Here is a 27,887-nt window from a genome sequence, read left to right as displayed (position 1 = left end):
ACACTATGAAATCAGAGTGATGCACGAGGATGAGAATGGAGAATAGACCACTGAATGTAGGATGACTATTAATAACCTCTGGGTGGACAATTTAGTAGAGTGGTGAGGATGAAAGTCAGATAGCAGGGGCTTCGGAGGGATAGAGATGGAAGAAATGCAGACAATTGGCAGAGACCACGCATTTTAAAGTTTTGGCACTGAACAGAGGAAGAGAAATGAGATTGTAGGAAAAGGGTGTTTTCTTCAAGCTAGGGAGAGACCTGTGTTAAAAGGAGGGAAGCATAGAGCAGGGTAGACTGAAAGGCTGAAGGAGGAAATAAATGTCACATCAATGAAGGGATGGTTTCAAATTCTTAGATTTCAAGAGGGTTCCCTGTGGAAAAATGATACCCCTTTGAAAGAGAAAGGAAACAGAAGTGGATGAAAGGTTTGTTGAATTGGAGTGGTATATATGCAGGAGATCCTGCCAAAATTCTGAACCCCCTTCCATTTTTTCCTAGGTGAAGAACTTTGATCAGTTGCTCAGAGTAAAAATGGGGAAGCAAACACCTTCAGGGGAGTTTACTAGGCAACACTAAGCAGCATGTTCCCAAGTGGTTTATGGATCACCTGACTGTGTATCACCTAGAGAAGCTTTTAAAAAGGAAGATTCCTGGAGGAGAGATTTCATATACAAGCTCCTCTGATGATTTTTTGGCATGCAAATTTGGGAGCCAGTGCCTTGTTGGGAGGTGGAGCTATCTTGAAAACACTGTCTAATTTAGGAAGCTAGCAAGAAGCTCCAACATCTCTCATCCTGTGGCCATTTTAATCTTCACATCCCTCACAGTGCTCCTTTCATTAGTTGTATTTCCATGGGAAAGAGAATAAAACTCACACCAGCATAAACCTGCATGAGTTCTTGGTTAGATCCACAATAAATGGGAAAGCATTAAGGTATATCTATAACCAAAAAGAAAACCTCAATACTGATCATGTGCACACATGAAATTTAGATGATATAAACCACTTATTTTTTCCACTGAATTTCCATTCAGTCCATTAAGAGCTTACTTCAGGTAGGCATCTGGGTGTCCCCATCTCTCTCTGGACTCCCTTTCTTTTCTCTTTCCCCCAACCCACATTTTCTACTTTTATGTCCCTCCTCCTCCCCTACCCCCGTAGACTTCAGATGAGACGTTAGATCTTTATGGTTCTGTACATTGTGCCATGTTCTGTCCTAAAGGTCAGCATTAGAAGCTTCAGACGTTTGGTTCCTAGAGCTTTAAAAGCTGCACGTGGAGAAGTTTAACTGACATTTGCTTGCTAAACTTGACTACCTCTTGTAGCATAACATTGATATATTGTTATGTATCAAAAACAGTCATTGTTTCTTAATCTAGCTTCACTCCTCATAAAGAGTAAAGGGGAAATAAAAAGTGTGGAAGAGAGTAAAATCCAATTCTGCCACACTGCGATACCTTTTATTATTTGGGGCTCATATGTCAGGTGGCCCACTATAGGGAAGCATAGGCATAAGTGATGGAGTTCTGTAAATTGTAGCATTATTAGGTTTTCTGCTAAGTGAAGTTTCAGTTTCTCTCTCACTCTCACACACACACACACATACACACTCATACACACAAAAGAGCTGTTGTTTCTTTTTATTTTGTTTGAAAAGTTAGGCTTGGTGTTGAAAATTATCTCATTAATTTTTTGTTTGTTCGTTTGGTTGGTTTTTTTGTTTGTTTGGGGGAAAAAAAATTACTACGAGTTGCCTAGGGTGAGAAGGAGTGACTATTGAATGCCACAACATTAAATTGGACCCTATCAACAAGAGTAAGCATACCCTAAGCTCATTTCATATGTAAATTGTATATTTTTCTTTCCTTTCTCTACATTTTATTCACCAAAGCAGAAATGGGAGGTTTTAGTTTCTCTATTTCTTTCTTCTAGTATACTGATATAGTCAAAAGAGTATAGTAATTTTCTCCATTTTTACCTGAGCCATGCTTTTCTTAAGCACTTCTACTTGGTCCTCCCCACTCCCACCCCTCCCCCCACACCCCTCCCCCGCCCACTGTTCTAAAATTGCTCCCTCTGAGGTCCCTAGTGGCCTCTTCATTTCCATTTCCGAAGTCCTTTTCTTGGTGTTCACTTAACATTTTCACCCAACTGGACTCTGCTGGACACCCCTTCCTGGCATTGTTTCTCTCTTCTCTTGGCTCCTATGCTGGCCTTTTTCAATTCTTACTCTCCTTGTCTAGGCTGGCTTTCACTAGATCAACTTTCCGTTTTCGTCTTCTAAACGCAGATATTCCCCAGAACAAGACCTTAGTCTTTCTGACCTTTTACCTCTAATTTTCATTAGAAATCCCATCCACCTTTATAGCTTCAACTATCATCTCTCCTTAAATATATCTCCCAGGTTTATATTTCCTATACTCAAATGCTTCTTACATCTCTAGTTGGATTCCCCCTTCCAAATGTTTGTAATTGAAACTGAGTCCATTACCTTTCTCCAAAATCCATCTTTCCCTTTGAATTCTCTCCTTTCTGTTAATTCTTCCAGTCTCAGTGATGATTTTCTCATCTTAATTTCTAAAGCACATATTAGCTGTACCACCCATTTAACTCTGAATTTACGCTATTTTGTTATTTATTTAATTCTTTAATTTTATTTCTTGTTACCATACATAAATCATAAATATTTTGAGGGCAAGGGTTGCATTTTTTACGTCTCTATATTTCTGCTTGTTACCCAGTATTCAATAAATGATTTTTATTGTTAAGATGTCTCAACTAAGTTGCTAATATTTTGCATACACCTCTCTCATTGTGGTCATTTTTGAAAGAGTTGACAGATTTTGATGAAAATCAGTAGATATGAAGATGTAATTGTGGTCCAGACCACCATCTTGAGACAAAATGGCAGCTAATAAATTTACTGATAAAAGATTTTCTCTAGCATTGTTAACAGGGGTTCTGTATAATTTTATACATGTTTGCACTGAATGTGTCCTGCTATTCAGAACCTCTGATAGAGCAAGCTACCAGTCAAAAAAATTTTGAGTTAAATGGAAGAATCTAGAGTTAGGTTAGGTTATGCAGATACCCAAATGCGAGGTAAGGCTGAGCTAAACATCACAAACTGGATGTCTACACCTCATTTGGGAGAATACTGACAGCAGGGAATATGCATTTTCTTAATTTTTATTGACCAAAACATAAGGCAGTTTTTTCAGTGTTAGAGGTTAGAAAAAGACTTGAGGAATAGTTTCTGCTCTCACTTTGTGTTTTAGGCCATTAGTTTACCAAGGGTAACCTCTACTTCTTAAACTTTTGTATCTCCCAGGACTAGGTTTACAGATTCTCAGAATTAACGAGCTGGAAAGAACTAGACCATCTTGTTCAAACCTCTTGTTTAGAGATACGTGACTTGCTTCCTCTGGGCCTTATCCTTGAAGCCCCGAATTTGTACTGGCCCTAGAGTTTGCGTTTCCCAAATGGAAATGTTGCTATTATATTATAAAATAACATTTTTTGTCCTGTTCATATTTAATAAATTTTCCCATGAAAAACGATTTACTTTTCACTTTGTAGACACTTTCCCATGAAAAAATAGATTGATTTCTCACTTTTCAAACATTAAACATTTGAAATTTAAAAATTAGTCCTAAAGAAGAGTTTTCAGAATATATAGAACAATAGTAGGGAGGAAATATCACTCTCCATCTCTCCCTGTCCATTCCTCCCTCTACCCCAAATCCACTGTATATAAGAATTTATGCATTGCTTCTGCGATAATTCTGCCATTCTTAAGGCTGGAAAACTTAGTTCAATTGCCTCTCATTAGCTTGAAGTTATTTTCTCTGATGTAAAATAGTCTATATTTCATGTATTCCATGGTTTTAGTTTAATTAATCAGTTGGCCACTATAGGTACAAAACAGAATTGGTGCTCAGAGCAAAGTACAAAGTTTTTCAAACACTGACTATTATACTCGTTTTTAGTATGACCCTAAGCAATTCCCCTACTTGTCCACTTACCCACCTACAGATGATGGAACAGCAAATTACAAGAGTTTATCTGAAAAGTTCTTCTCTGGAGAAAGAGACTTCTTAGGAAATATAAACTCTCCTTACTGAAGAGCCCAGCTCTTCCCAGGACGATCTGAGAAAATGACGGGCAAACCCAATACTACTTCAGCACACCTCTCTCACAGTCTTTTTTTTAAAAGCCCTATTTTATTTGATCACTACGTTCCTAAGTCAAAAGAGTGCTTCAGCAAAATCTGTCTTCCTGGGGGCAAAAGCAATCTCAACAGTGTCACATTCTCAGAAAGGCAGATACTGCTGAACGTTGACTGGACAAAAGATGGTTTTCTTTTTCCTCCACCAAAAATTGCTCCCATTACTTGAGAAAGAGACACAATAGGATGTTTATTCCTGTTTACAGATGTTTAACCAGTGCCCCTTCAGAGGGTCATGTGCCTACAAACAGCATCATGGTAATTATATCCATTGCTGTAAAGAACAGATGTGGAAATTGGTGGTTTCTTGGGGGAAAATAATACCAAGTACACTTTCCAGAAATGTACACAGTGCAATGCAGCTGTAACATTCTGTGTGGAGGTCTCTTTAGTGTCTGTAACTGCATGTGCTTACATTCAAAAATATGGAATTTCTGTGGGACACCTAGCAGAAAAGTCCAGGGGCACCTAGAAAATGATGCAGATCATTTGATGCGTTTAAAAATTCCGAGTGATACTGGACACATCTCCATAGCCCCAGAAGGTCTTTGATTCTAAAGTTTTCTGGGCAAGAAATAGGTATTGAGAAGAGAATCGAATGAGAAAAACTCTGGTGCTCCACACACCCCTGATGTCTCTGCATCCTAGCTACAACAAGACTTCAGTGAGGCCAGATTGCATCAAGGTATCATACTTTGACCTGTGAACACCAAAATATTCTTAAACTCACCACTGCAGGATCTGGCAGGGATCAGGGGTCACCAGTCCTCTCCTGAAAACTAGAATTCAATGGTTCCTTATTTTAAATGCCAATGTTACCTTGGATGTAACAAGAAGGATTAGATGAAATCTAATCTATGTCATATATTGTGTGCAGAATGTTATACAGAGATCCAGTGTGTGCCTAAAGGATGAGATTTCTCCTGAGCCAAGGCTATCTGTGCCTTCACATGTACCAAAACTTTTCAGAAGACAATATGTATCCTATAAATCGGTAATCGTGATGAAACATTGGAAGTTAATTTGTATTTACATTGTTTACAATAATATGCCATGATATTATGCCTAACTTTGGAATTTTGCCTCTGGGGCCAAAAAAGTGTAATCTTCTTTTTCCAGGCTGTGCTTTTCTGCTTTTCATGATTCCATATAAACTACCCAGTAGCACCAAACTGGGTGTCTATGATTGAAATGTAACAGAGGAGCAATCTAGTCTGCTAATCTGAATCTTTCAGGCCCAGAATGGACTGATAATAAAGAGACCTGCCAAGTGCCGTAGGCTAAAGTGTGCCTTTTGACACTAATGATCTAATTCAGCTATCTACTTTGTCCCAATTTCAGCCTTCTCTTTCTCTGTGGCCCTAGGGACTCAAAGGAAAACACAGGAGGTGAGGAGGCCTAGCATCAGCTCTATCACTGGTTGCACCACTCTCTCTCTAGGCCTTGGTTTCCATGGCTATGAAAGAACATAGTCTGATGATTTCTCCTAGGTCTCACATGTTGGGCTAAGCGAGTCTATGCATGTTGGAATTTAAGACAGGAATTCTTGGTCATACGCGTGGGATAGCTTCAACTGTCTCTAAAAGCAGGAGGCAATGGGGTAGGAATAGAAAATTCTGACTGATGCTTGATATAAACATTTTCAGTAAAATCAAGGAAACTATTCCCAAACAGGAATGTGGCTCAGCTTATCATCCTCATTGTGGTCTAAGCCCACTAGGGCACTTATTAAAATGCATTTCAGGCCCTCTGTAGTGCTATGCCAGACTTCTTCAGTCAGCGTCATGGAATCTGCTTTACACAAGAACCCTGGTGGTAAAATATACAAGCTGAAGTTGGAAATCCTTCGTCTAGGTGAATGAGCACTTTTTCTGCTCATCTGTAATTTGGTTGAGAGAAAATCATTAGTCTACCCTAAACTTCAGTTTTGTAATAATGGAAACATTATCCATCTTTCCTGTTTCCCAGAAAGTGTTAGTACCTTAGTAGGACAGCCTCTTAGAAAACAGCTTCTTAGAAGAGCAAGCAATTTCGTAGTTACGAATGGCTTGTTTTTCAAAAATAAATAAACTTGAAACTTAAGACGCTTTTGCCACAGAAATAACATAAAATGGTGTTAATGTTTCCAGACCTGTCTATAAAATTCAGGTTGATCCAAAATGTAGCTGGAATTCTGTACATTTGCAATGAAAACATAGGAGAAAACAATAATGTTATCGGGTTTGGGAATGTAATAGAACCAGTTCCTTATATCTAATTTCACACACACACACACACCCTTAAAACTTCCCTTTTCTGATCTGTAGGTGTTATGCTAGCCCCATTCAACAGCAGCCAGAATGGAAATTACAGCTAAACTATTGTTTATTAGGTAACTTTGTGCCATGTTGGGATTCTCAAGAGGCATGAGAAGAGGGATGAATAAAAAGGAAATTTCCCATGCCCATTGGGCAAAAGAAGAAATAGCATTGTGGGGAGGTGAACTCAGGGCAGGGGCTAGACTGAGAAAAAGGACATTAAAGAGGAAATGAGTGGTTTGTGTGAGCAGGTGAAGATCTGAGTGGAAGTGTAGGAGAGGTGAGTTGCTTAGGTCTAAGGAGAAGAACTTGTTGGGTGTATGGTCACCCTCCTCCATCCCCACCCCTACCCCAGGCAGAAGAAAGGAACAGTGGGTAAGAGATTTTGTCAATTCGATAGTTACCACCAGATGGCGAAATTGATCCCAGGCCTCTTGCTACTGGTCAGTTTATTGGGAAAAAGGGAGAATATGTGCATCGCTTGGTAATTCATTCATTTATTCCACAAATATTTACCGAGTGCCCACTATGTCCCATGAACTATGTTAGGAACTGATGTTGACATGGCCAACCCAACAAAGTCCCTGCCCTCAATGAACTTACGGTTGGGGGGGAAAGCTAAACTGGCACAAGAATGTCCCTAGAGTATTAGTTAATATTCTCCTTATGTAGCGAAGTACAGGCTTTCTCCTCTGGTGACTTGCCCCAGTGTCAGCCCAGACAAAACCAAAGATACCCGAAGCCAGTACTTCTTTTTCTCCATGAACCTGCCCACACCTGGAAGACTGCCTCCCAGCTTTCCCTCCAACCCGCCCCTTGGTCTTTCATGATCCAGCCTTCAGTCTTTCCTCAAAGAAAAACGTACTAGCCTTTGGCCTCCTGCCTTCAAAATGTTTATCTTGTCTAGATGACGGGTATTAATAGGATTAACCTAGAGAAGAGGTGTTAAAGAATTCCTCACCTCTGATATCATCTGCATTTTAGGTAAGCTTGTTGGGTTTTTGGTGTTTGTGTTTTGTTTTTGTTTTGTTTTGTTTTTTTCCTTTTCCACAGTGCTTCCAAAGCCTAGTAACATTTAACCTTTTTTGGGTATTGGATACCTCTGACATTCTTAGAAAACCTGTGGACATTCAACAGCAAAATAATCATGTAAACAAACTACAAGGCATATTACTTCAGATTCAGGGACACCTTGAAGCCCATTCTTAGACCATCTCAGACTTAATATCTATCATCTATCTATGTATCGTCTATCTATCTATGTATCATCTATCTATGTATCATCTATCTGTGTATCATCTATGTATCATCTATCATCCATCTATCTAACATCTATCATCTACCTATCATCTATGTACTATGTATCATCTATGTATCATCTATCTATCTATTATCTATCTATCTATTATCTATCATCTATCTATTATCGATCTATCTATCTCATTCACAGAACTGACACAAATCGTGGGAGCTTGTGGCACAGCATTCTGGGAAGCAGCGGAAAGGGTTTAAGCAAACTTTCTTATTTACCCTAAGCAGCACAGGTTCTGATTCGTGTCTCCCCGGTTTCTGTCAAGCGCAGACAGCTGACGACTGACAGCTAGGTCTCTCCTCCGCAAGCCGCTCAGCCTTTGTCTCCCGGCCCCTCCCCCTGCATTTTGACTCCAGTTTCCGTCCCCCAGTCCCTCTTCGCGACTCATTTTCTGCCTCCTTTAGGCGTTCCCTCCGGCCTCTCTTTAGGGTGACCTCATCCCTTTGTTTCACCCGTCAGCCCCTCCCTACGCCCTCGTCCCCGGCTGCGGCTGTGGCCCGGCCGCTGGGACCCGGGGGACCGCAAGGCGTGGCTCCGACCCGCCGCCCCGAGAGCCGCCCTCGGAGCCCCTCCTGCGAAGATCCAAACCTCAGGGGAGAATTCCTGCGCCCCCGGAACACCGGGAGTTTTGTTTTATCTTAACGAACATTCACAAACTCTAGTTGAGAGATAATTGCTTCCTTCAGCGGCTCGGACAACAAAAGCATCAGCCGGCGCCCCAGGCCTGTCGGTGGCAGAGCAGCGGCGGGAGGGGGTGATGCGCGGGCTTCCTCCTTCGCCCTCGTCAGTCCGCGGGCGTCACCTCCCGCCGGCAGCAGCACAGCCGCAGGGCTTCCAGGAACCGAGCCCACGTCACCTCAAGGTTACACAGCGGGTGGGAAGGCAGAGGAGAGAAAGCTGGGTCAGTTGCAAATCGCACTCCTGTCCCTCCCAGTTTTCCCTTGCTTGGGGGCTACAAAGAGCACGTTAGCTTTGCTCTGGCTGTTGGCACCTGTTTCTCCAGGACAGGCGGTGGGGAGACGCGGAGCAGCGGGCAGGAAGATTTCTATGTATCGGCAGGAAAAGACCTTTGGAAACTAAACAGGAATACCTTGTCTTTGGCGTACAACAAAGGCGAGAAAATCAGCTAAGGTCAGGGCCAGGGACAATGATCCTTCATCACTGAAAAAAAAAGATAAGCAGGCTCCCTCATTTGAGCTTTCCATTTCCCAAGATGAAATACAGGCTCCACGGACAATTGCAAATGAGTTACTTTTGGGTGGCATGGGGGGAAGGAGGGTAAATGGGGCAGATGGGAAGTGAGATGACTTCTGTAGGTGTGGCCAAATCTACCCCGCGGTGAGCTTTTTTCTTAGTCTGGAAACATGGCACCAGCACGTATTTTCCGTTCATTCAGTAATATTGTTAAAAAATGATGAAAGAAGACAGTATAGGTGATTCAAGCAAACTTTATTCAACACTTCATGAAGCCAGCAGTCTCTGGTCTCAAGGGCCCAGACACCTGCAAAACGGGGCAGAAGGCAGGATGCTTTTATAGGATAAAGAATAAGGAACAAAGAAGTAAGTATAGAGCCCAGATTGGCTGACCGGTTACACTGTTTCTGGTCAAACGGATCCTTTGCAAGGACACGAAAATTATCTAAATTTCTGTTTGTTGACCTAGCACCCTGGGCAGGATTGGCTCCATCTTGACCTGGGAGAACTGAGGAGCTGCCGGGGAAGGAAGATCAACCCCCTTTGCAGGCGATAAGGGTAGGGAGTTGATGGGAGTTAGAGTTTTCTCTCCCTGTGTTCTGACCTCTTTTTCTTGTTTAAATAGGTTGAAGCCAATTGTGGCATGGGATGAGTGATTTGCATATCTTATTTACTTATTTTTAGCAGTCTTGGTTTTTTTTTTCTCCCCAACTAGGACAGTAGATTTTATTCAGATTTTCCATACAGACGGACAAGTTGGCTTTAAAAATTGTCAAGTAAGGCATTCCTTTAGAAGGCTTTGCTCTCTCATACAAAGGCTTTGGGGAAGGTGTGCAGCTTTTTGCTAACTGATAAATGATGTGCTCTTGCATTCTGAGAGGGTTGGAATTAGGTGCTTAAAGGAAGATGGTGTCTGCTTTCCTAATAAGGTGGGTCATTTGCTGGTTCTCAGAGCATACAAGTAAAGGCATTTTGAACTATGCAGAATCAAGAGTCTTGGTACATAGGATTCTGGCCAGCAGACAAATTCTGTGCTCACTCACTTTGGTGGTTCTCTCTGGGGACTGGCACATTTGAGAAAGATCTTAGTCTCATGATATGTTCAATGTACTATATAACTAATTTTAAAAGGTAAGTGACAGTAGAGGTTAAAGTGTATGGGGGAGACCCTGTCCATACCAGAGTAGGATTAGGTCACAGTCAACTTCTCTGATGCTTTCTTTTTTTAGGGAAATAGAAAAATGGAACATATATACATTTGCACAAAATTAGGACTTTGCTACTTTGAATGTCTGAGTCTTGAATCTCCTAGTCAACTCCCTCAGTGTACAGACATAGAAACTGAGGCCCAGAGAAGCGAAAAGACTTCCATGAGGTTGCAGTTGGGATAGGACCTGTCGGATTTACAATCCTAGTCTCCTGATTGCAAATTCAGGGCTTTGGCTAATTTACCTGCCGCTTCTTATTTCTCTGAATTTCATAATAGAGGCACCTCTGAAATCGTACTTTCTTTTGAAGAGATATTCAGAAGGAGCTGTGGATCTTTCAGGACAGGTGTGTTTAGTCTGAGCATCGTAGGTCAGTACATTTCACACTGTGATGTGCAAAAGATTTGTGAAAATGCAGATCCTCATGATCTGGGACAGGGTGAGAGCGCATTGCAGCCCAGCTCTTGGAGGTATGGATGCAGCCACTCCGTAAGTGTGGAGCGGCAAAACTGTGGCCAGCATCTCTCCTCCTTGCCTTTCCTTTCTCACTGATAGAACAGCCCTGGGGATTTCAGGAGCCCTTGTTTTTCATGTTACCAGGTCACTGTGCTCCCTCAGCTAATCTGGATGTCTTTCACTGCTTTGTCCTCACCCAGACCTGAGACTGTTAGAAACAGTCCCTAGAGACAGGCATCTTGAGCTGGAGGGTGTGATCTTTTGTCTAGTGACTTAGCACCATTTAACTTGCTTCCAACAAAACCTTTCACACATAAGCAACTTGCTCAAATCTGATGGTTAAAAAAGTCTTTTTTTTTTCTCTCGCACAAGTGGCCTCCCAGCTGCAGCTCATTTCTCTCCTTCTGGGAGTGCAGCTGGCGTGCTGCATGCTCACAACCATGGCCCTGCCCCTGGGGCTCAGCAGGTCTCTTTGTGCATTTCCCCACGGGTTGCTTCTGTCCTGCACTTCTTCTCCAGCTGCGTGTCATACCGGGATTCAGGTCTGAATGCCTCTGTGCACACTCTGAGTTGAGCAAACAGCTGAGCAACGACAGGGCAGGACCCTTACGAAGGCAGGCAAGCTTCAGTGGCACCCACTTCTCACTTCTCTGATGCATGCCTGCCTCCGAGGTGCTCTGCCGTGGCTCTTTAAGTTGCTCTGTGAGCTCCTTTTCAATCTTTCTCACTATCAGCTTCAGCTGTTCTCAGGAGAGAAACAATTTAATCCAAAATATAACACACATTCACCAGACTTTTATTAAGGCCTTACTGTGTGAAACAGGGGTAGGGAGTCTGCAGAGTGGTAGAGAAGGTGAGCTCTGGGGTCTGACTGCCTAAATAATTAAATCATAGCTCTACACTTATTAAATATGGAACCTCCCTGAGTATTCGTTTTATCATCTGTAAAAATAATAATACCACTTATACATTATAACAATCATAATACCTACCTCATGTGTTTGTAATGAGATTTTCCACGCAAAACATTTAGCTCAGTGCCTTAGCAAAGTGATCAATAAATGTTAGCCTCTAAAATTAGGGTCCTGAACCCAATTCCAACGTGGCGGGGTGGTGGGGAGGTGTCCCACACCAACAGCCATTCTCCAGACAACAGCTGGGTGTCCTACAATTCAACTCAATTCCACCACTATCTACCCAGAGATAGCAGACTCCACTAGCAAAGTGCTCAGTCTTGCAAGACACTCTCCACTTCAGGCACCAGTCACAAGCCCCGGTTGTTCCCTGTGCTTCTAACTGATTGGCTACAAATTGGAGGTTCCAACGACCCCCTCCAATTCAGGATGCCAATTGCAAGTCCACGTTATTACCTGTACCTCTGACAGACTGGCTATAAATCAGAGGTTCCCATGACCCCCTCCTTGGATTTGATTAATTTGCTAGAGCGGCTCACAGGACTCAGGAAGCCCATTTACTCACTAGTTCACTGGTTTATTATAACAGGATATAACTCAAGAAGAGCCAGATGGAAGAGATGCTTAGGGCAAGGTATGGGGAAAGGGTGCAGAGCTTCCACGGTCTCTCTGAGCATGCCTTTCTCCCCAAATCTCCACATGTTCACCAACCTGGAAGCTCTCCAAACCCTGTTGTGGGTTTTGTATGGAGGCTTCATTACACAAGCATGATTGATGAAACCATTGGCCATTGGTTATTGATTCAACATCCAGCCCTTCTCTTCTCCCAGGAGGTCAGAGGGTGGGACTGAAAGTTCCAACACTCTAATCACTTGGTTGGTTTTCCCGCCCAGTCACCTCATTAATATAACAAAAGACACCTTTATTGCTCTCATTACAGGAAATTCCAAGGGCTTTAGGGGCTCTGTTTCAAAAATAGGGATGAAGATCAATATATTTTTTTATTATAAATCACAGTATCACAGCCTCTATTAAGATGACAATATTCCTGTCCTCAGAGAGTTTACAGAGTAATGGAACGTTTGAAGAATAAGTACATCAATTACTACAATGCAAAAATAGATGGATAGATCAATGATAGATAGATAGATAGATAGATAGATAGATATGCAGAGGGAAATGTTTGAGACAGATGTTTGAGGAGGGCCAAATTGTAAGTGAAGTCACAGAACTCAGGGAGTGAAAAGCAGTTTTTTTTTTTTAATTTTTATTAATTTATTTATTTTATTTATTTATGGCTGTGTTGGGTCTTCGTTTCTGTACGAGGGCTTTCTCCAGTTGCGGCAAGCGGGGGCCACTCTTCATCGCGGTGCGCGGGCCTCTCACTATCGTGGCCTCTTGTTGCGGAGCACAGGCTCCAGACGTGCAGGCTCAGTAATTGTGGCTCACGGGCCTAGTTGCTCCGCGGCATGTGGGATCTTCCCAGACCAGGGCTCGAACCCGTGTGCCCTGCATTGGCAGGTGGATTCTTAACCACTGCACCACCAGGGAAGCCCGAAAAGCAGTTTTTAGTGAGCCGCCTGAGGAGTTTAACATAAAGGTAAACCCTGCCCCAGAAACTGGCAAAGTACACCTTCAGGCTAAGAATGGCTTTTACGTTTTTTAATAGTTGACAGAAAATCAAGAGTAATGATATTTCATGATCCCTTACAATTATGTAAAATTTAAATTTCACTGTCCATAAATAAAGTTTTATTGGAACACAGCCATGCTCATTCATTGAGGTAGCAGCTATAGCTGATTTCTGCCACAGTGACAGAGTTGAGTGCTTGTGACAGAAACCTTATGGCTCAGAAAGCCAAAAATATTTACTACCTGGCCATCTGCAGAAAAAGTTTGCTGACCTCTGGACTGCCCATTTAGGAGGATGCAAGAAAACTCTCCAGCCAGCGAGGTAAGGATTGGTAAGAATTTGCTTACCTAGTCCAGAGTGATGAAGGGTGTGTGGGGTTTCAGCAGACACGCCAGAAGGAAAGATGTCTGTGGAGGGCCGAATTGTAAGTGAGGTCACGGACTTTTGGAGCAAGGAGTGTGTCTGTTGAGCAGCATGTGGACCTACTTAGCTAAAGGAGCGGGCGTGCTCACGAGAGAAGCAGGAAGGGCAGACTGCGTCCATTCCATGACTTTCTCAAATGCCGAAGCAATGCATATCTTCTTAGCTTGCTAAACAATGGGAATATTTAAAGATTTTTTTGGGGGGAGGGGGAGACCACCTTATGATGAAACCATAACTCTATTTTAGCTTAGTCTCATACAATATGTAGCATAGAGTGGAAGACAGACCAATTAAGAGAGCTTCTATAGTGCTAGCTTTCAGTGTCTGCTTTAAACCTTAAAATAAGGGAATAATGTTCCAAGGTGGAATTTCAGACATTTGGTAAAAGGAGAATCTTTGTCTATGTCTTTCCTGTACACCCACTCCGCTACTGCCACCAGCTATGCCGTTATTACCTTGATTCTCCACAGTGATTTAAACCTTCTGTTGTATGTTTCTGGGGTGCACAGCCAAGCCGATGTGCACCCACTTACTAGAGGCTGCAGAGGTACCAGGCAGGTACCAGGGTTTGACATGACTTTTGCTATGACTTCAGCTTTGGGAGAAACTAGGGGATTATTCTAACCTAGAGCCATCAAGTTGCCCCAACCAAAGGGGGAGATAGCTACTGAATAGCCCTGGGAATCTTTAGTCCTAGCCTTGGGTCTAGCCCTGAGCTGACACAGGAGCATCATTGATTTCCGATGAGTAAATCAGAATTGTGGGAAGAGCGGTTGCATCATCCTACCTTCCTGGAACTCTGGAGTTCAGGACAGGGCTTCCCCACGTTACTGCACGTCTGCAAAGCTCCCCGTTTTTTGGAGTTTCACAGTGCCGGGCACGACCTTGGTGTTCTGTGTGGCTCTTTGGGTCGTAGCAGAGGGTTCTGGCACACCTCCTAGTTGTCTCTGCATCAGGAAGAAAGGAAAGGAATTTTCATTGACTTTAAGACCTCAGAATCAGACTTAATAGCTCCTTAATTTTACCCAATTACCCAGCCTAATTGTTCTGGCTCAAAGATCAGGTTATCATAAATCCTTGGAAGGTAAGTTCATCTGGATTAATCCAGAAGTTGGAGAATTTGCTTACTTACTTTCAAAAACAGATAAGAGGGAATTTTGTCTCTTTGATGGCTTCAAAGGGTGCAGTGTTTTCCCCCTGCAGAACCACAAAGCTGGTTCTTTGTGCCACGATGAACACCGTCACTAAACTCCTGCAAGGAGCTGTGTGGCATAAATAGTATGATAGTTTTTGAGAATATAGTCAGAGCAACAAGTATGACGTCCATGGAATAGTTCTAGATAGATTTCCCTATCTGCCTCAGTACAATTGTGAGTCAAGTAACAGGGATGCTTGGTTTAAGAAAAAGGCAATGTTTAATTCAGGAACTCTGGCTGGATTTAAATCCTCAGCCTCGGGAATAAATGTTTACCACCTGCTCAGCCCCTTCCCTCTGATAAGCATAAGAGTGACTCCAGTTTATTCATCTGCTTTTCTCATTTAATTAAATAGTCGTGATTCCTGACCTGAGGCCCTCCCCTCACACTTTCCCCAGTATTGCTTTCTCTGCTCTCTTATATTTTCTTGGTCTTGCTTTCAGAAGTAATAGCAAACCTGGTCTCTAGGCTGTTCTCAGCATCTCAAGTGTGAATCTTCCCTGTCAAAATCTTCACAAGGAAAATGAGTCACAGCATCGCCTGGGTGATGAGGTCATGATACCACAGTCCCTGCTTTGAAAATGTATTTGTACTTTTCTACTGTAAAGAGATTTTGACAGGGGAAGATGAAATTGGGGTGACAGCTCTGAAGCCTGTTCTTTTAGACACTGGTAACTAGCTCAGCCTTGGCAGGCACTGGCAGTGACAAAGTCATGCTCTGGATTCTCCCAGCCTGCACTCCACTTTTCACCCTGCCTGGAGCCTGGAGAAAATGCCGGCAGAGAGTAGACCAGCCCTGTCTTCCTAGGGTCATCTTACCTCACGTGCAACCTGAGTTCAAATCCCGGCTCTGCTACTTACTAGCTGTGTGATTTAGTTATTTAGTGTCCCTGTGCCTAAGCCCCTTCACCTGTAAAATAATAGTACCCATTGCATAGCCTTGTTAGAATTAAATTTAATAAATCTATTTGTGTATGTATATATATAAAGCATATAATAAAGTGCTTAGAAGAGTAGTTGGAGCATAGTACTATATAATTTTTCAATTTATTATTAGAATTATTTTCTGCAAGGATCTGAGGATACTTTATAGTACCTTTAAAGAGGTTTTTTTTTTAGGAGAGCATTTATTATTTTTATGAAATATGCATAGTCCTGAAAAATTCCTCCATAAGCTATCAGAGATAGAAAACCATAAAATATTTATCAAATAATGCACCCAATCCCTAGTCTCCAGAAAGCAGCAATTTTCACTTCACTTGTATTGTCTTCTTCTAGGCAATTATTTGTTGAGTTCTTAAATACCAGGCATGTTACAAATACTATTTTCTTTCATCCTCAAGAAATTCTGCACAGTAAGTATTAGTTTCCCAGTACGAGGGATGAAGAAGCCGAATTCTAAAGAAATTAAGTAATTTATTCCACGTCACACATTTGAGCCATGGCTGAACCAGAATTTGAACCCAAATTGTTTGAGCCAAAAGTTATGCCAAACCATGTAATCAATGAATGTCAGTGCCTGATGACTTAGAGAGAATTTGATGCCAAAAACAAAGGGAGAGGCAAGAAAAGAAGAATGACAAGAATAACAACATTAGCAAATTTAGACTCAGGTATGATTTACAGGTTTTTCTAGGGTTTTGTGTATTTGCCCTTCAACTATCAACAGCTTGGGGATCGAAATCCAGTTAAAATGGAAATAAGTCTATTTGTCTTGAAACTGTATGCCATTTACCTGACATCCTCACCTCTTTCCACCAAAAACATTCAATTGTTTTTTCTACGCATGGAAGAATAAAACAACATATCTTCTAGAATCAGAAAGAAAACATACCTGCTCTTTTTTTTCTTTAGATTTCTCAGGTACTGTTCTAAATGTGCAATCACTTACCTGGTGATTGATACAGACCATTAAGGCATCTGCAAATTATTGTTGACAGATAGCAATGTCTCTGCAAAATCATCCCACCAGCCACCTCATAGATATAAACATATTGTACAAAGAAATATGCTTGCTGTGCCAGTGCAATTTCAAGAAAAATCACCTAGTTCCCCCTTTCAAACATGTTCCTGCCCCTAATTCCTCCCATATAGAGATTCTGGAGCTACCTCTGTTATAAGATCAGAAATATAGACCAATTCTGTTCCTTAAAAAGTACTTCAACTAGTCTCAGTACTGATATTAGGATTGCTACTTATTCGGTGACACTTTCTTTTTCTTTTTCTTTTTGCTTTTTCTGAGTGTTTAGTGTTGAATTCTTAGACTGAATTCTCTGTTAGGTTCCTTAAAATGTAGGGAGATTGGAGGCCTAGGTTTAAGACCTGTTCTAGCATTTGTGGGGCTTTCCACCAATCTGTGATTTGGTTTCTTCATTTTACAAAGGGGATAGCACACTTGCTCAGCCTACTTCATTGTAATTCCTCGAGGAACAATTTTATGAGGTGGAAAGTACTTCATAACCTGGAATATAAAAATTCAAGCTACTGTCATTTTTTTTTAAAGCAAATGGCGTCTCGAGTTCTCCATCTCCCATCAACTAGGCTTCATGATGACGTGTGTTCTGATGACACGTTATGTACCCCCCTGCATATTACGTACACTGACACTTAGAGGGGCTCCACTAACTATCCAATGGGGTACACTGGGTAGAGCTGGAAATCCCAAATCTTGATGTCCCTCTTTCCTCAGGGCCACATGCTCCTAAGCTAATTCCCCACAAAGTGTCTGGCATCTGTATCCACAGCTTTTACCAATGATGAGTAAATAGAGGAGCTCTCAGAACCTGCAGGGCAGTTGTTTTCTTGAATGTGGAAGGGATATACCCAGATGGTGAGGTAGAAATATGAAATAGTAGCTATATGAGATTTTTTTGTGTGGGATGAGGGGTGTCAGGTGAAAGGTATATATTTTGAGAATGAACAGACTTCTAGTCTAAGTGAATTTCCATCACCAATTTGCTGGACCATGTAGAGGTTTAGACAGGATTGGTGTGTGTTAGGTGGTAGAAGAGTGGGATTTACCCTTGACAGTGTAAACAGATCTGCCCCCTTCCCAAGGATAGGAAAGAACTAGATTGAGTATGTGGCATACTTTAGATGGTTTTGGCTTATGTCTCTGAGGATAGATAGTACTGTAGAGTTAAGGAACTGGACTCTCCCCTCCCTGGACTCCTCTTCAGCAGTCATGGAGATGAAGAAGGTCTCGTGGACTCAGTCTAATGGTAACGTAGAAATTACTCTGAGATGAGAGTGATGATGACAATGATTATGATGAGAAAATTAGCTGTCCCTTTTTGAGCACGTAAAATACGTCAGGGACTGTGCTAAGTACTTTATATACATTAACTCACATAATCCTCACAACAACCCAGTGAGATAGCCCTGTTATTCCCCCATCTTACAGATAAGGAAACTGAAGTTAACTTGCCCAAGGTCAAGAGCTGGTAGTTAAGTGGCAGAGCTGTGATTTGAACCTATACATATCTAACTCTACAGCCCATGTTCTCACCCACCTGGGAATATTGGCTTCCTACAATCTATTTTAAAAAGCACTAAACAAGGAGTGGGCTTGAGGGCAGGCCTGGTCTTTAGAAGCTGGATCACACTGAGCCCCTTTCTGTTTCCTAATTTACCTCGATTATAAAACAGGCACAGTGATGTGTTCCTCACATGGTTATGATGAGAACTGAACTGAAATACTAACTTATGTGTGGTATACTCATTATAAAAGGAAGAGGAGAGAGGGATATGGCTGCTGGAGAACAGTTTGACGAAGGCCCACAGCATTAGTTTCCCAGAGAGAAGCACTGATACCCAGCCAGTTGGCTGTGTACTGCCCATTAACAACAACTACAAATAAATATTTTTGGAGCATCAACCATGTGCCAGCACTGTTTTAGCCACCAAGGCTTTGAGAATTGTACAAAACTGACAAGGTCCTGCTTCCAGAGAGTTTATAGTTCAGGGGAAGAGTCAGTTAAAAATGAAATACAAATATATGTCAGGAGAATATAAGTACAAAGAAGGAGAAACGAGATAAACAGACCAACAGTGACAATATTTGGAGAAGGGCATATAGTAGAGTGGATGAGGAATGTCTCTCTCACTCACTTGTTCACTGAACAAAATTTATCAGGTACTGCTGACTTAGAATGTAATAAATTACATTTCATAATGAAAAAGGTTTAAATAAGAAAAAATAAATCAATAATCACTATTCAGTATAGCAGGAGGAAATAGCAATTTAATTAAATATTTATCTCATCATGTTTTATATTCCTGAACATCCAACCAGAGACATTTTGTGGCGTCATACCTGAAAGGAAGGCAGTTTTTGGCAGAGTTACCTGGGCCTTCTCTTCCTGCTGGTTGGCTCTGAGCACCTTCTCCAGCAGCTTGCGGTGTGGTTTGCTCTCGGGAATGCTCAGCTGGGTGGAATTCACCTGTGATGGTGGCACAATGGGCTGTCTGCTGGTTAGGCGGCTTTTCTGTCTTTTCCCAGATGTGCTGGCTGCCTGCTACTCTCTGTCTTTCCCCAGTTGTTAGCAAAAGCCTCACAGTCTGGTGTGTGAGTCCAGCCTCTTCAGCAACCTGATAGGGAGTCCCTCTATCTTGTTCCTAGCTCAGTGGCCACTGTTCCCAGCTCAGTGGCCACTGTAGGCACCGAGACCTCTCCCAGAGCAAGGTTTAGTATCCCTTCACCTTGTCCACCTCTCCCTCCTTCCAGTGTGCCACTTAAGAGGTAGTGAACGACTTGTTGAGGTAGTGCACGACTTGTTGAGGTAGTGAACGACTTGTTGAGGTAGTGAACACTTCTTGAAGAGGTAGTGAACACTAGTAACCGTAGTGAACACTAGCAGAGGTAGTGAACTACAATCAGCGACTCTCATCAGGGGGTCTGCTTTTTTTTTTAACATCTTTATTGGAGTATAATTGCTTTACAATGGTGTGTTAGTTTCTGCTTTATAACACAGTGAATCAGCTATACATATACATATGTTCTCATATCTCTTCCCTCCTGCATCTCCCTCCCTCCCACCCTCCCTATCCCACTCCTCTAGGTGGTCACAAAGCACTGAGCTGATCTCCCTGTGCTATGTGGTTGCTTCCCACTAGCTATCTATTTTACGTTTGGTAGTGTATATGTCCATGTCACTCTCTCTCTGTCTGCTTTTGCTGCTCAACGGTCGAGCCCCTTCCTTTCAGAGTTGACTCTCAGCAGGTATTTGCTTGGGCATCACTGACTTTGACCCTTTGTTCAGTTAGGTGACTTATATCTCTGTTTGCCATACCTAAAGCTTTTCTGAAAGAGTTTAGTCAAATTATTCTGTCTAGCATGAGTCCTGAGAGATAGACCAGCATAAGTATGTGCCTCATCTCATAAGTATGTGCATCTTCCCAGCCCCCATCTGAGGAAGGGGGGCTTCCTTCCTTGAATATCTAAGGGACTAGTCATCTCCAGCCTACAGCCTTAGGACATGGGGCTCATTATACAGATCAACTCTAAACAGAGGGAAGGAGAGAGTCTCCAACAATCCTCTATGAATATTTTCACCTCTTTAACTTATGAAGAAGCAGAGATATATATTTGAAAAATAATTTGATTGCTATGATTCCAGACAACCCATGGAGAAAATGAATATGTCAGTTGTTATATCTTAGATTTATTTCCAAGTGCTTTTAAAATTATTATTATCAATGTCATTTTGTGCCTTCTCTCTTTGTCTGACTCCTGCATCTTTATTTCCATAATTGGCTTCTTTGTTCAACTTCACTGCATGAAGTCAGTTACTCAGTTAGGTGTTGGGGAAACATATACCTGTCTTAGACCGATGCTCTTGAAGTCCATCGCTGGGAAATGAAGGGTATTAAACGTTGACAAAATGGAATCCCATATTAATTTGCCTATCATCATCTTTCTGAAATGGCACTAATTGAGAGGCTCAAATTTTGGATTCATTCAACAAATATTAATTGAGCATCTGCTATATGCCAGACACCATTCTAGAAACTGGAGATTCAGCTGTGAATGAAATAGACAAAGTGTTTCATTTGCTGACTTTTGTCTGTTAGAAGGTGCCAATGATAATATGCTCTTTGCCTCATCTCCATCTTTGTGGGACAGCTAGAGTTCTACATATACAAAATAAAATAAAAGATAAGTCTTTTGAATGGAAACTGAGTTCTCCACCAGTAGTACTTTATACTGGGTTGAATATGCCACTTTATATTCTTTAGGAGGTAGCTGGGCTGTACATGTTAAATAAATAATATATGAAAGTGAGCTGAAGACCCATATCTTGATCACCAGCTATTTTCTGAAAAGTTCACGTTACTATTCCAGTTTCCAATGTGGGATATTTGGTTTTCTATATAGTCAGCCAATCAAGGAGCATTTCTTGCCCACTTATTATGACTCTGGAGCTGCAACGTTATGCTGCACACTTCATCTGAAGGGGAAAAGAGAATCCCCTCACTACCACTGTGCCAGGATTTGCAAAGTCACTCTTGATGTCTCACGTTCCCCTGGAGAATTGCTCAATTGTCATATGTCAGTGCTCCCACCTGCCCAGGAACTAAAAGAAGACTCCTCACTGGACTGAAAATCAGAGTTGAAAAAAATGGTGGCCATAGTTGGCAAATGCACAACAGTTTCATTATACCTACTTGCATCCTGCTCCCCATCCCCTCACACTCTTAGTTGGATTTTCAAACCACATTGAGTGTTAAGGGACCTCTGTATCCCAGCTGTGCCTATTCATTTTTTAAATGACATCTTCTTCCCTAGAACTGCCCAGAAACCTGAAGATACTTCCTCTACAGAACTGGAGAAGGTTTGCCCATCCTCCTTTGGCTCCTCCATAAGGGGCAGTTCTCTGGATTTCTGATGTTTGACTAGATTCAAAGCAGGTACAGAAGCTCCACTGGGAGCTTCTTTAGTACTTGGACATTTCTCCTAAAATATATGCTATCAACTGTGCTCAAAGCCAACTAAGCTGAAAAATAGAGTGAAATTTTCTTACGTGAATTTCACCTCACTAAATTATTAATAAAAAATAGAGTGAGCCATAAGTAGATATTTGTTAGATTCATACATATCCATCCACACTTTATTCTGGTCCTGATATCTCTGGCCTTTCAATTTTGCTTCTCGGAAATGTCTTTTGCTCAATCAAATTGAAAATATTTTAGTTTACTAAAGATGTTCTTAGAAAGAAGAACTGGTGCACACCAATGATTTTTGAAAGCATTTAAAATTCAACCCTGTTTCAGAGAAAATTTGAAGTATTATCATCGTAGTGTTTAGAGCTAGCAGAAGTAGATACAGGGCCACATTTTTCTGTGCTTGGAAGGTTGGAGTATTCCTATGATAATTAGAAATAGTTAAATGAATTGAAATGTCCCAGATGAATGGATGACATTATTTTAAGTCCTGAAAGTTAGGCATTTATAGATTTTTTTTGCCTAAAACTTTTTTGGAACATAATAAATGCAAATTTTGGACATCTTAGACTGAATCCTAATTTGTTTACTCTCTCCTCCCCCAAGAGGAAAAGGAAACTATTAACCAGAGCAACAATGTTGGGTATGAAATAGTATTTCTTATATTTGGCTTTCTTATCTGTGATTCTTAAATGTTGATGAAAAGTATTGCCCTTTCACCTAATGAACTTTAAAATTTGACCAGATCCCCGCAACTTAGTTGAATGGTACCCTTCATCTTCTTCAAACCAATATTCATCTGAGGTTTTAGCCTTGGTTGAACAGTTAACATTTCCCTACTTGGTTTCCTTTAAGACTTCATAAATTACAGAGTTCCTGAACAAATTGATCAGTAAAAATTCTAAACTATAGCAATGAAGATTCCTGAAAAAAAAGTATGGCAACTCATAATGATCCTCTTCCTACACGTAATGATCCTCTTCCTACATCCCCTTCCTGCATTGGCATGTCCACATTAGTTAATTCATGGATAGCAATAATTCCATGTAAAAATGAAAGAATTTTATCAGAGCTCAGCACAAAGCTTATTTGTGACAACGCTGAGTTTAAAAAATAAATCTATTTTTATGAGACTATGAACGAACTCTTTTTAGCCATTAAGTACCAGGATCCCCTTTTTTCTGGACTTCCTCCATCTCTAACTGACATATTTAGACTATTGGCCTTGCTTTATAGACAGGTGTAATGTCAGGTGTCTCCTTGAATTCCTGGGAAATCATTGATTGTTAAATACTCTGAGCTTATTTTTTTTACAGTGTATTTAAAAAAGAGTCCTGTGTGGATAGATACAGTCTCTGTCTGCTCACTAGTGTGTCTGTGGTGCCAGCACAGGCACTCAGTATTGCTAAATGAATAGATGAATCAGGATGTTGACATGATGCTTTATGCACAATCGGCTACAAGAAAGGCTAAGTTGTTCCAGGTCGCGGATGCAATAAAATTGGACTTGGGGTTGGGTGGGAGGGGAGAAGACCTGAGTTCAAATACAAACGGGACCACTGACTGATTCACTCATGCTATCAAGTGAACCAAGTGACAACTTTTCAGGGCACCGTTTTTCCCTTTTAGAAGCTGAAAGGGTGGTGCTGAATGTAGCGAATAATCTCCAGTTTCTCTGGGCTCACATGTTCTTTGTTTTAGGCAAGGTCTTCTATTTCCAGTTGGGAAAAGGTCTATGTAGCCTGACATCTTGGGGTTCCCCCACAGCCAGTCTTGGGAAATGTTCTCTTTATTATGGTCTCCTCTCTCAGCAAAATACACTCCCAATGCAATTACCTCTAGTACTGTGAAAGGAATTTTACCAGAAAATAACCTGTAGTTTAAGCCATATTTATGGAATTAATTACAAGTACAAAAGAAAGACACACACACACACACATCCAGAATTGTCTGGCCTAAGACCCAGTTTTAACTTAAAACATTCTTATTTCTGGATGCCTCTGTTCAATCACCTCATCTTAGGCTGGTTTCCTCCCTCTCTTCCCTTCCTTCCTTCCCACTCCCCTTCTCCCCTTCCTTCCCCTCTCTTCCCTTCTCTTCCCCTTCCCTCTTTGTCTCTGTCTCTTTCCCTCTGACTGTCTGTACAATTTGTATTAGTTGTCTATTTCCAACCAATTTCTAAAATCCAATTCCCCTAAATCTCTAATAATACTAAGTGGCTCAGCAATTCCTCCTGGAGAAGCTGCATGCCTGTGGGGTACTTTGACCACCTACTTGGGTATCCAGCTCTTGCAGGATTGTCTCACTTCTCTCCTAACTATGTTTTTTCACATTCTCTCCCTCCTGTCCACACCTTTCTGTCTTGTGTCCCTTATACTCTTGGATTGTTCAGGTGAGCCTGATCCCACAATCTTGGCACCCACGTCTAGTCTGAGCCTTTCTAAATAGTCATTTCAACATAGAGGCTGTGCACAGAAGCTTAAGTCCTGATCATGTGGAAAGTTACAGTGGCAGATGATCTGAGAAATTTAGAGAGAGCGAGCGAGAGAGAGAGAGATTGGAGATGGAGGTGTAAAGAACTTAGAGGGGCTCTTCCTTTATCCTTGTAAAGTATCTTCTTTATGTCATTCAGACTCTTGGCTTCCTTCTTTTTATGTTTTCTAGCGTTTTAAGTTTCATCTCCTTTCCTCTGTGTTCTTAAAGAGAAAAGAGTGATGTAGTTTTCTTGAGTCACCAGAGGGTTTTTTCTGTCCACTTGCCTACTCTGAAAGAATTGGTCTGTTTACCTTCACAAGGAGCAGTATTTGTATTAAAGAACCACTGCGCATCAAGGCCCAAGTGCAGATGTCCTATCATATAAGATGGTGCCTCATTCAGAAAATGCAAGATAGAGTAAAATAAATTAACAACACCTTGGCTGCACGCTCCGTTCACAACTGTTAATTTAACAGGGTTATGCTTCCGTCTCTGAGCAGAGAGCTCCTGGCAGGGACAGCTGCTCCCGCGCCCCAGATCGTGTTGTGTGCGTCCCAGTAGGAGTCATCAAGAGCAGCAGGAGAGCGGGAAGGTGGTAGTGCATCAGAGCACTGAGCAGTGTGGCAGCATGGCACTGGGAAGAGGAAGCAGAATGGGCCCTTCCAAAGTGCTTTCATGCACTCCTTCATTTCTTGTATGGATACGTGCACCGTTAACTGAGGAAGAAGAGAAACTTGCCTTGAGTTTTACTGGAAATTTATTAATCCTGCTTTTACTCTCACATGCAGCTTATTTTCAAAAATACCTTTGTATACTCACTAGCATGTTGATGGACCTAAGCAATACAGGCCCATATGCTTGTCCAAAGAATGTCAGACAGGTCTACATCATGATGAACAGGATCTGGGTCCCTTGGGCAGAGCTTGTATGACAGGTGGAAAGCATGCCATGTGTTGGCCTGCTGTGATTTGCATCCTAAACTGGAGCAAAAGCCAAGGTCAGGCCAAGGTCGAGACTGGGGCCAAGCAGACGACTTGGTACCTGATAAACATTCTTTAATTATTGGTCTTTTGCTGCATTGTTCACTGCTGTATTTCCCCATTGCTAAGACAGTGTTCACAGAAGTAAACCAGACTTATTGTTGCAATATATACAAATGTTGAATCCCTGTGTTGTATACCTGAAACTAATATAATGGCTATATGGGGGCTATAAGTAACCACACTGGGGCACTATAATGGGCAACGGAGCTATATAGAATTCTGAGTACTTGCCTAGACATTTCTTTTCATGACTATACCTTCTATTCCTATCCTGTGATTTAATTTCCATGTGGAAAAAAGTTATTTGCAGCCTATGTTACGTTGTAACATGATCAAATGGTAAAAATTTTGTATTCTAGTCTCTTGCCTTCAGTACTAGGATGGCTCTGTTGATGATAATATAAAACTAATTTTAAGTTTAAATTGCTTTGGGAATAAGAAATTGTGATTTAGTGAATATATGCCCCTCTTTCAAAAGCGGAAGCAGTGTTTTCCACTCTTTTTTTAAAACTCAGGAATAATGACCATTTTCTGAATTCAAATTTTGAAGGTCTGGTATGTTCATTACTGATGTTGGACCACATACAGAGGAAAGTAGATGTCATTTTGTGACCCGCATTCTGAGTTGTCACATCCTGAACAAACCCCTCAAAGCCCTGGAACTCATCTGCATTTTGCACAAGACCCTGATGGAATTTGCTGTTTAAACCTTAACCATATTCTTTGCCCTGAACCTACTGGTTTCCTGATGAGACCTGAAATCTTGGGGAAACAAATAGGCTTTTCCACAATATTTTTTTAAATCATAAGTTTTTCACAGAGACTCTCTCAGAAACCCTGAAAAACCAATATCTTTCAGAGGTCACTGGTGAAAACCTAGGCTGGGTGGACTTGAGTTGTCAAAGTACATCCACAAAAAGGCTGATTTAAGTTTGGCAAAGGAGAGACATTGAGTTGGGGAAAGAAAGACATATAAAATAATGCCAGCGATTCAGGAAGGCCAGAAGGACATTAATTTTCCCAGAAACTAATGTGTACTCTCCTAAACTCTTCACCAGAGAAAGAGAGGGGGCTTGGTTTGAATTTCCAGGGTATTGCTGATTTCTTAACTCCAAGTATGGTGCCTGGCACAGAATAAGTCATTCAGTATGCATTTATTGAATGCTGTGATTTGAAGGAAAAGAACATTGCTCCATCTCTCCTTTTTTCCCCCCTTTTTCTCCATAAAGGTTGAAAAAAATGATGAGGACCAAAAGATTGAACAAGATGGCATCAAACCAGAAGATAAAGCTCATAAGGCCGCGACCAAAATTCAGGCTAGCTTCCGTGGACACATAACGAGGAAAAAGCTCAAAGGAGAGAAGAAGGGGGATGCCCCAGCCGCGGAGGCGGAGGCGAATGAGAAGGATGAAGCCCCCGTCACTGACGGTGCGGAGAAGAAGGAGGGAGAAGGTTCCACTCCCGCTGAAGCGGCCCCAGCCGCCGGCCCCAAGCCCGAAGAGCCCGGCAAAGCCGGCGAAACTCCTTCCGAGGAGAAGAAGGGGGAGGGCGCCCCCGAGGCTGCCACAGAGCAGGCAGCGCCCCAGGCTCCTGCCCCCTCGGAGGAGAAGGCCGGCTCTGCTGAGACAGAAAGTGCCACTAAAGCTTCCACTGACAACTCGCCGTCCTCCAAGGCCGAAGACGCGCCAGCCAAGGAGGAGCCTAAACAAGCCGACGTGCCTGCTGCTGTCACTGCTGCTGCTGCCGCCGCCACCACCCCTGCTGCAGAGGACGCTGCTGCCAAGGCAACAGCCCAGCCTCCATCGGAGACTGCGGAGAGCAGCCAAGCCGAGGAGAAGATAGGTGAGCGACCTCCAGGGTCAGACGCCATGGGAGGCCAGGCCACCTGTACTTGGGGGCCTATTTGGAAGGCCAGGCCACCTGTGCCTTCAAGGGAGAGGGGAAATTTCTAGAAGGTGTATTCAGGAAATCAAGGGAAGCTTCGCTGAATTCCCCAAAGTGGCAGGGCTCAGAGCTAACTCTGGCCACTATGTTCCCAAATATCTCCAAGCCTGAGAGAGAACTTGGGCAGGTTTGTGTAGCAGCCGGTACTAGACAGGTCTGGCAGTTACCTTGTTAATTGGATTGGCAGAAAGAGTAAAACTAGGTAATCCTGGTTGAAAAAAATATTCTGTGTGCTGGATAGACTTAGCTTAATAAGTAATTACTGAGGCTACATATATTTTATGGATGGGAATTAGCTAATGTGATTATTTAGGTCTGGGAAGTGCCTGGTATAAATGCAGCCAACTCCCTATTGATTCAGATGATGCAGTTTGTGAATTGCCAGCAGCTAAAACATACTCTCAGACCACCTTTCCCTATCCCACAATATGTTTCTGGGCATTCTCCCCCATCAATTGGTGAGTAGTGTGCGTATGTGTATATACGCTCAGAGAATGTTAATTGTAACATTAATCGGGGTCAGACTAATTAGGAAAATAAGTCTGTTGATGTTGCCAAAAACAAAAGAAAAACACCAAATATAGAACATGTTGTGAAGTCAAACATAAATTATCATTTT

At 42.0% G+C, this 27,887-nt stretch overlaps 1 protein-coding gene across 1 annotated transcript in view; it reads left to right on the top strand.

Moving 5' to 3' along the window:
• The window catches only part of GAP43 (growth associated protein 43), a 91,996-nt gene that overhangs the window by 23,697 nt on the left and 40,412 nt on the right, over positions 1–27,887 (top strand). Inside the window, exon 2 of the mRNA XM_007181900.3 lies at positions 26,554–27,166. Within this exon, the coding sequence (XP_007181962.1) occupies positions 26,554–27,166 (613 nt within the window). The remainder of the gene's footprint in view (positions 1–26,553; positions 27,167–27,887) is intronic.

Source organism: Balaenoptera acutorostrata, chromosome 4, assembly GCF_949987535.1.
Source record: "Balaenoptera acutorostrata chromosome 4, mBalAcu1.1, whole genome shotgun sequence".
Classification (NCBI taxonomy): domain Eukaryota; kingdom Metazoa; phylum Chordata; class Mammalia; order Artiodactyla; family Balaenopteridae; genus Balaenoptera; species Balaenoptera acutorostrata.
The sequence above is the reverse complement of the archived record's forward strand: the minus strand, read 5'-3'. Positions and strand labels throughout refer to the sequence as shown.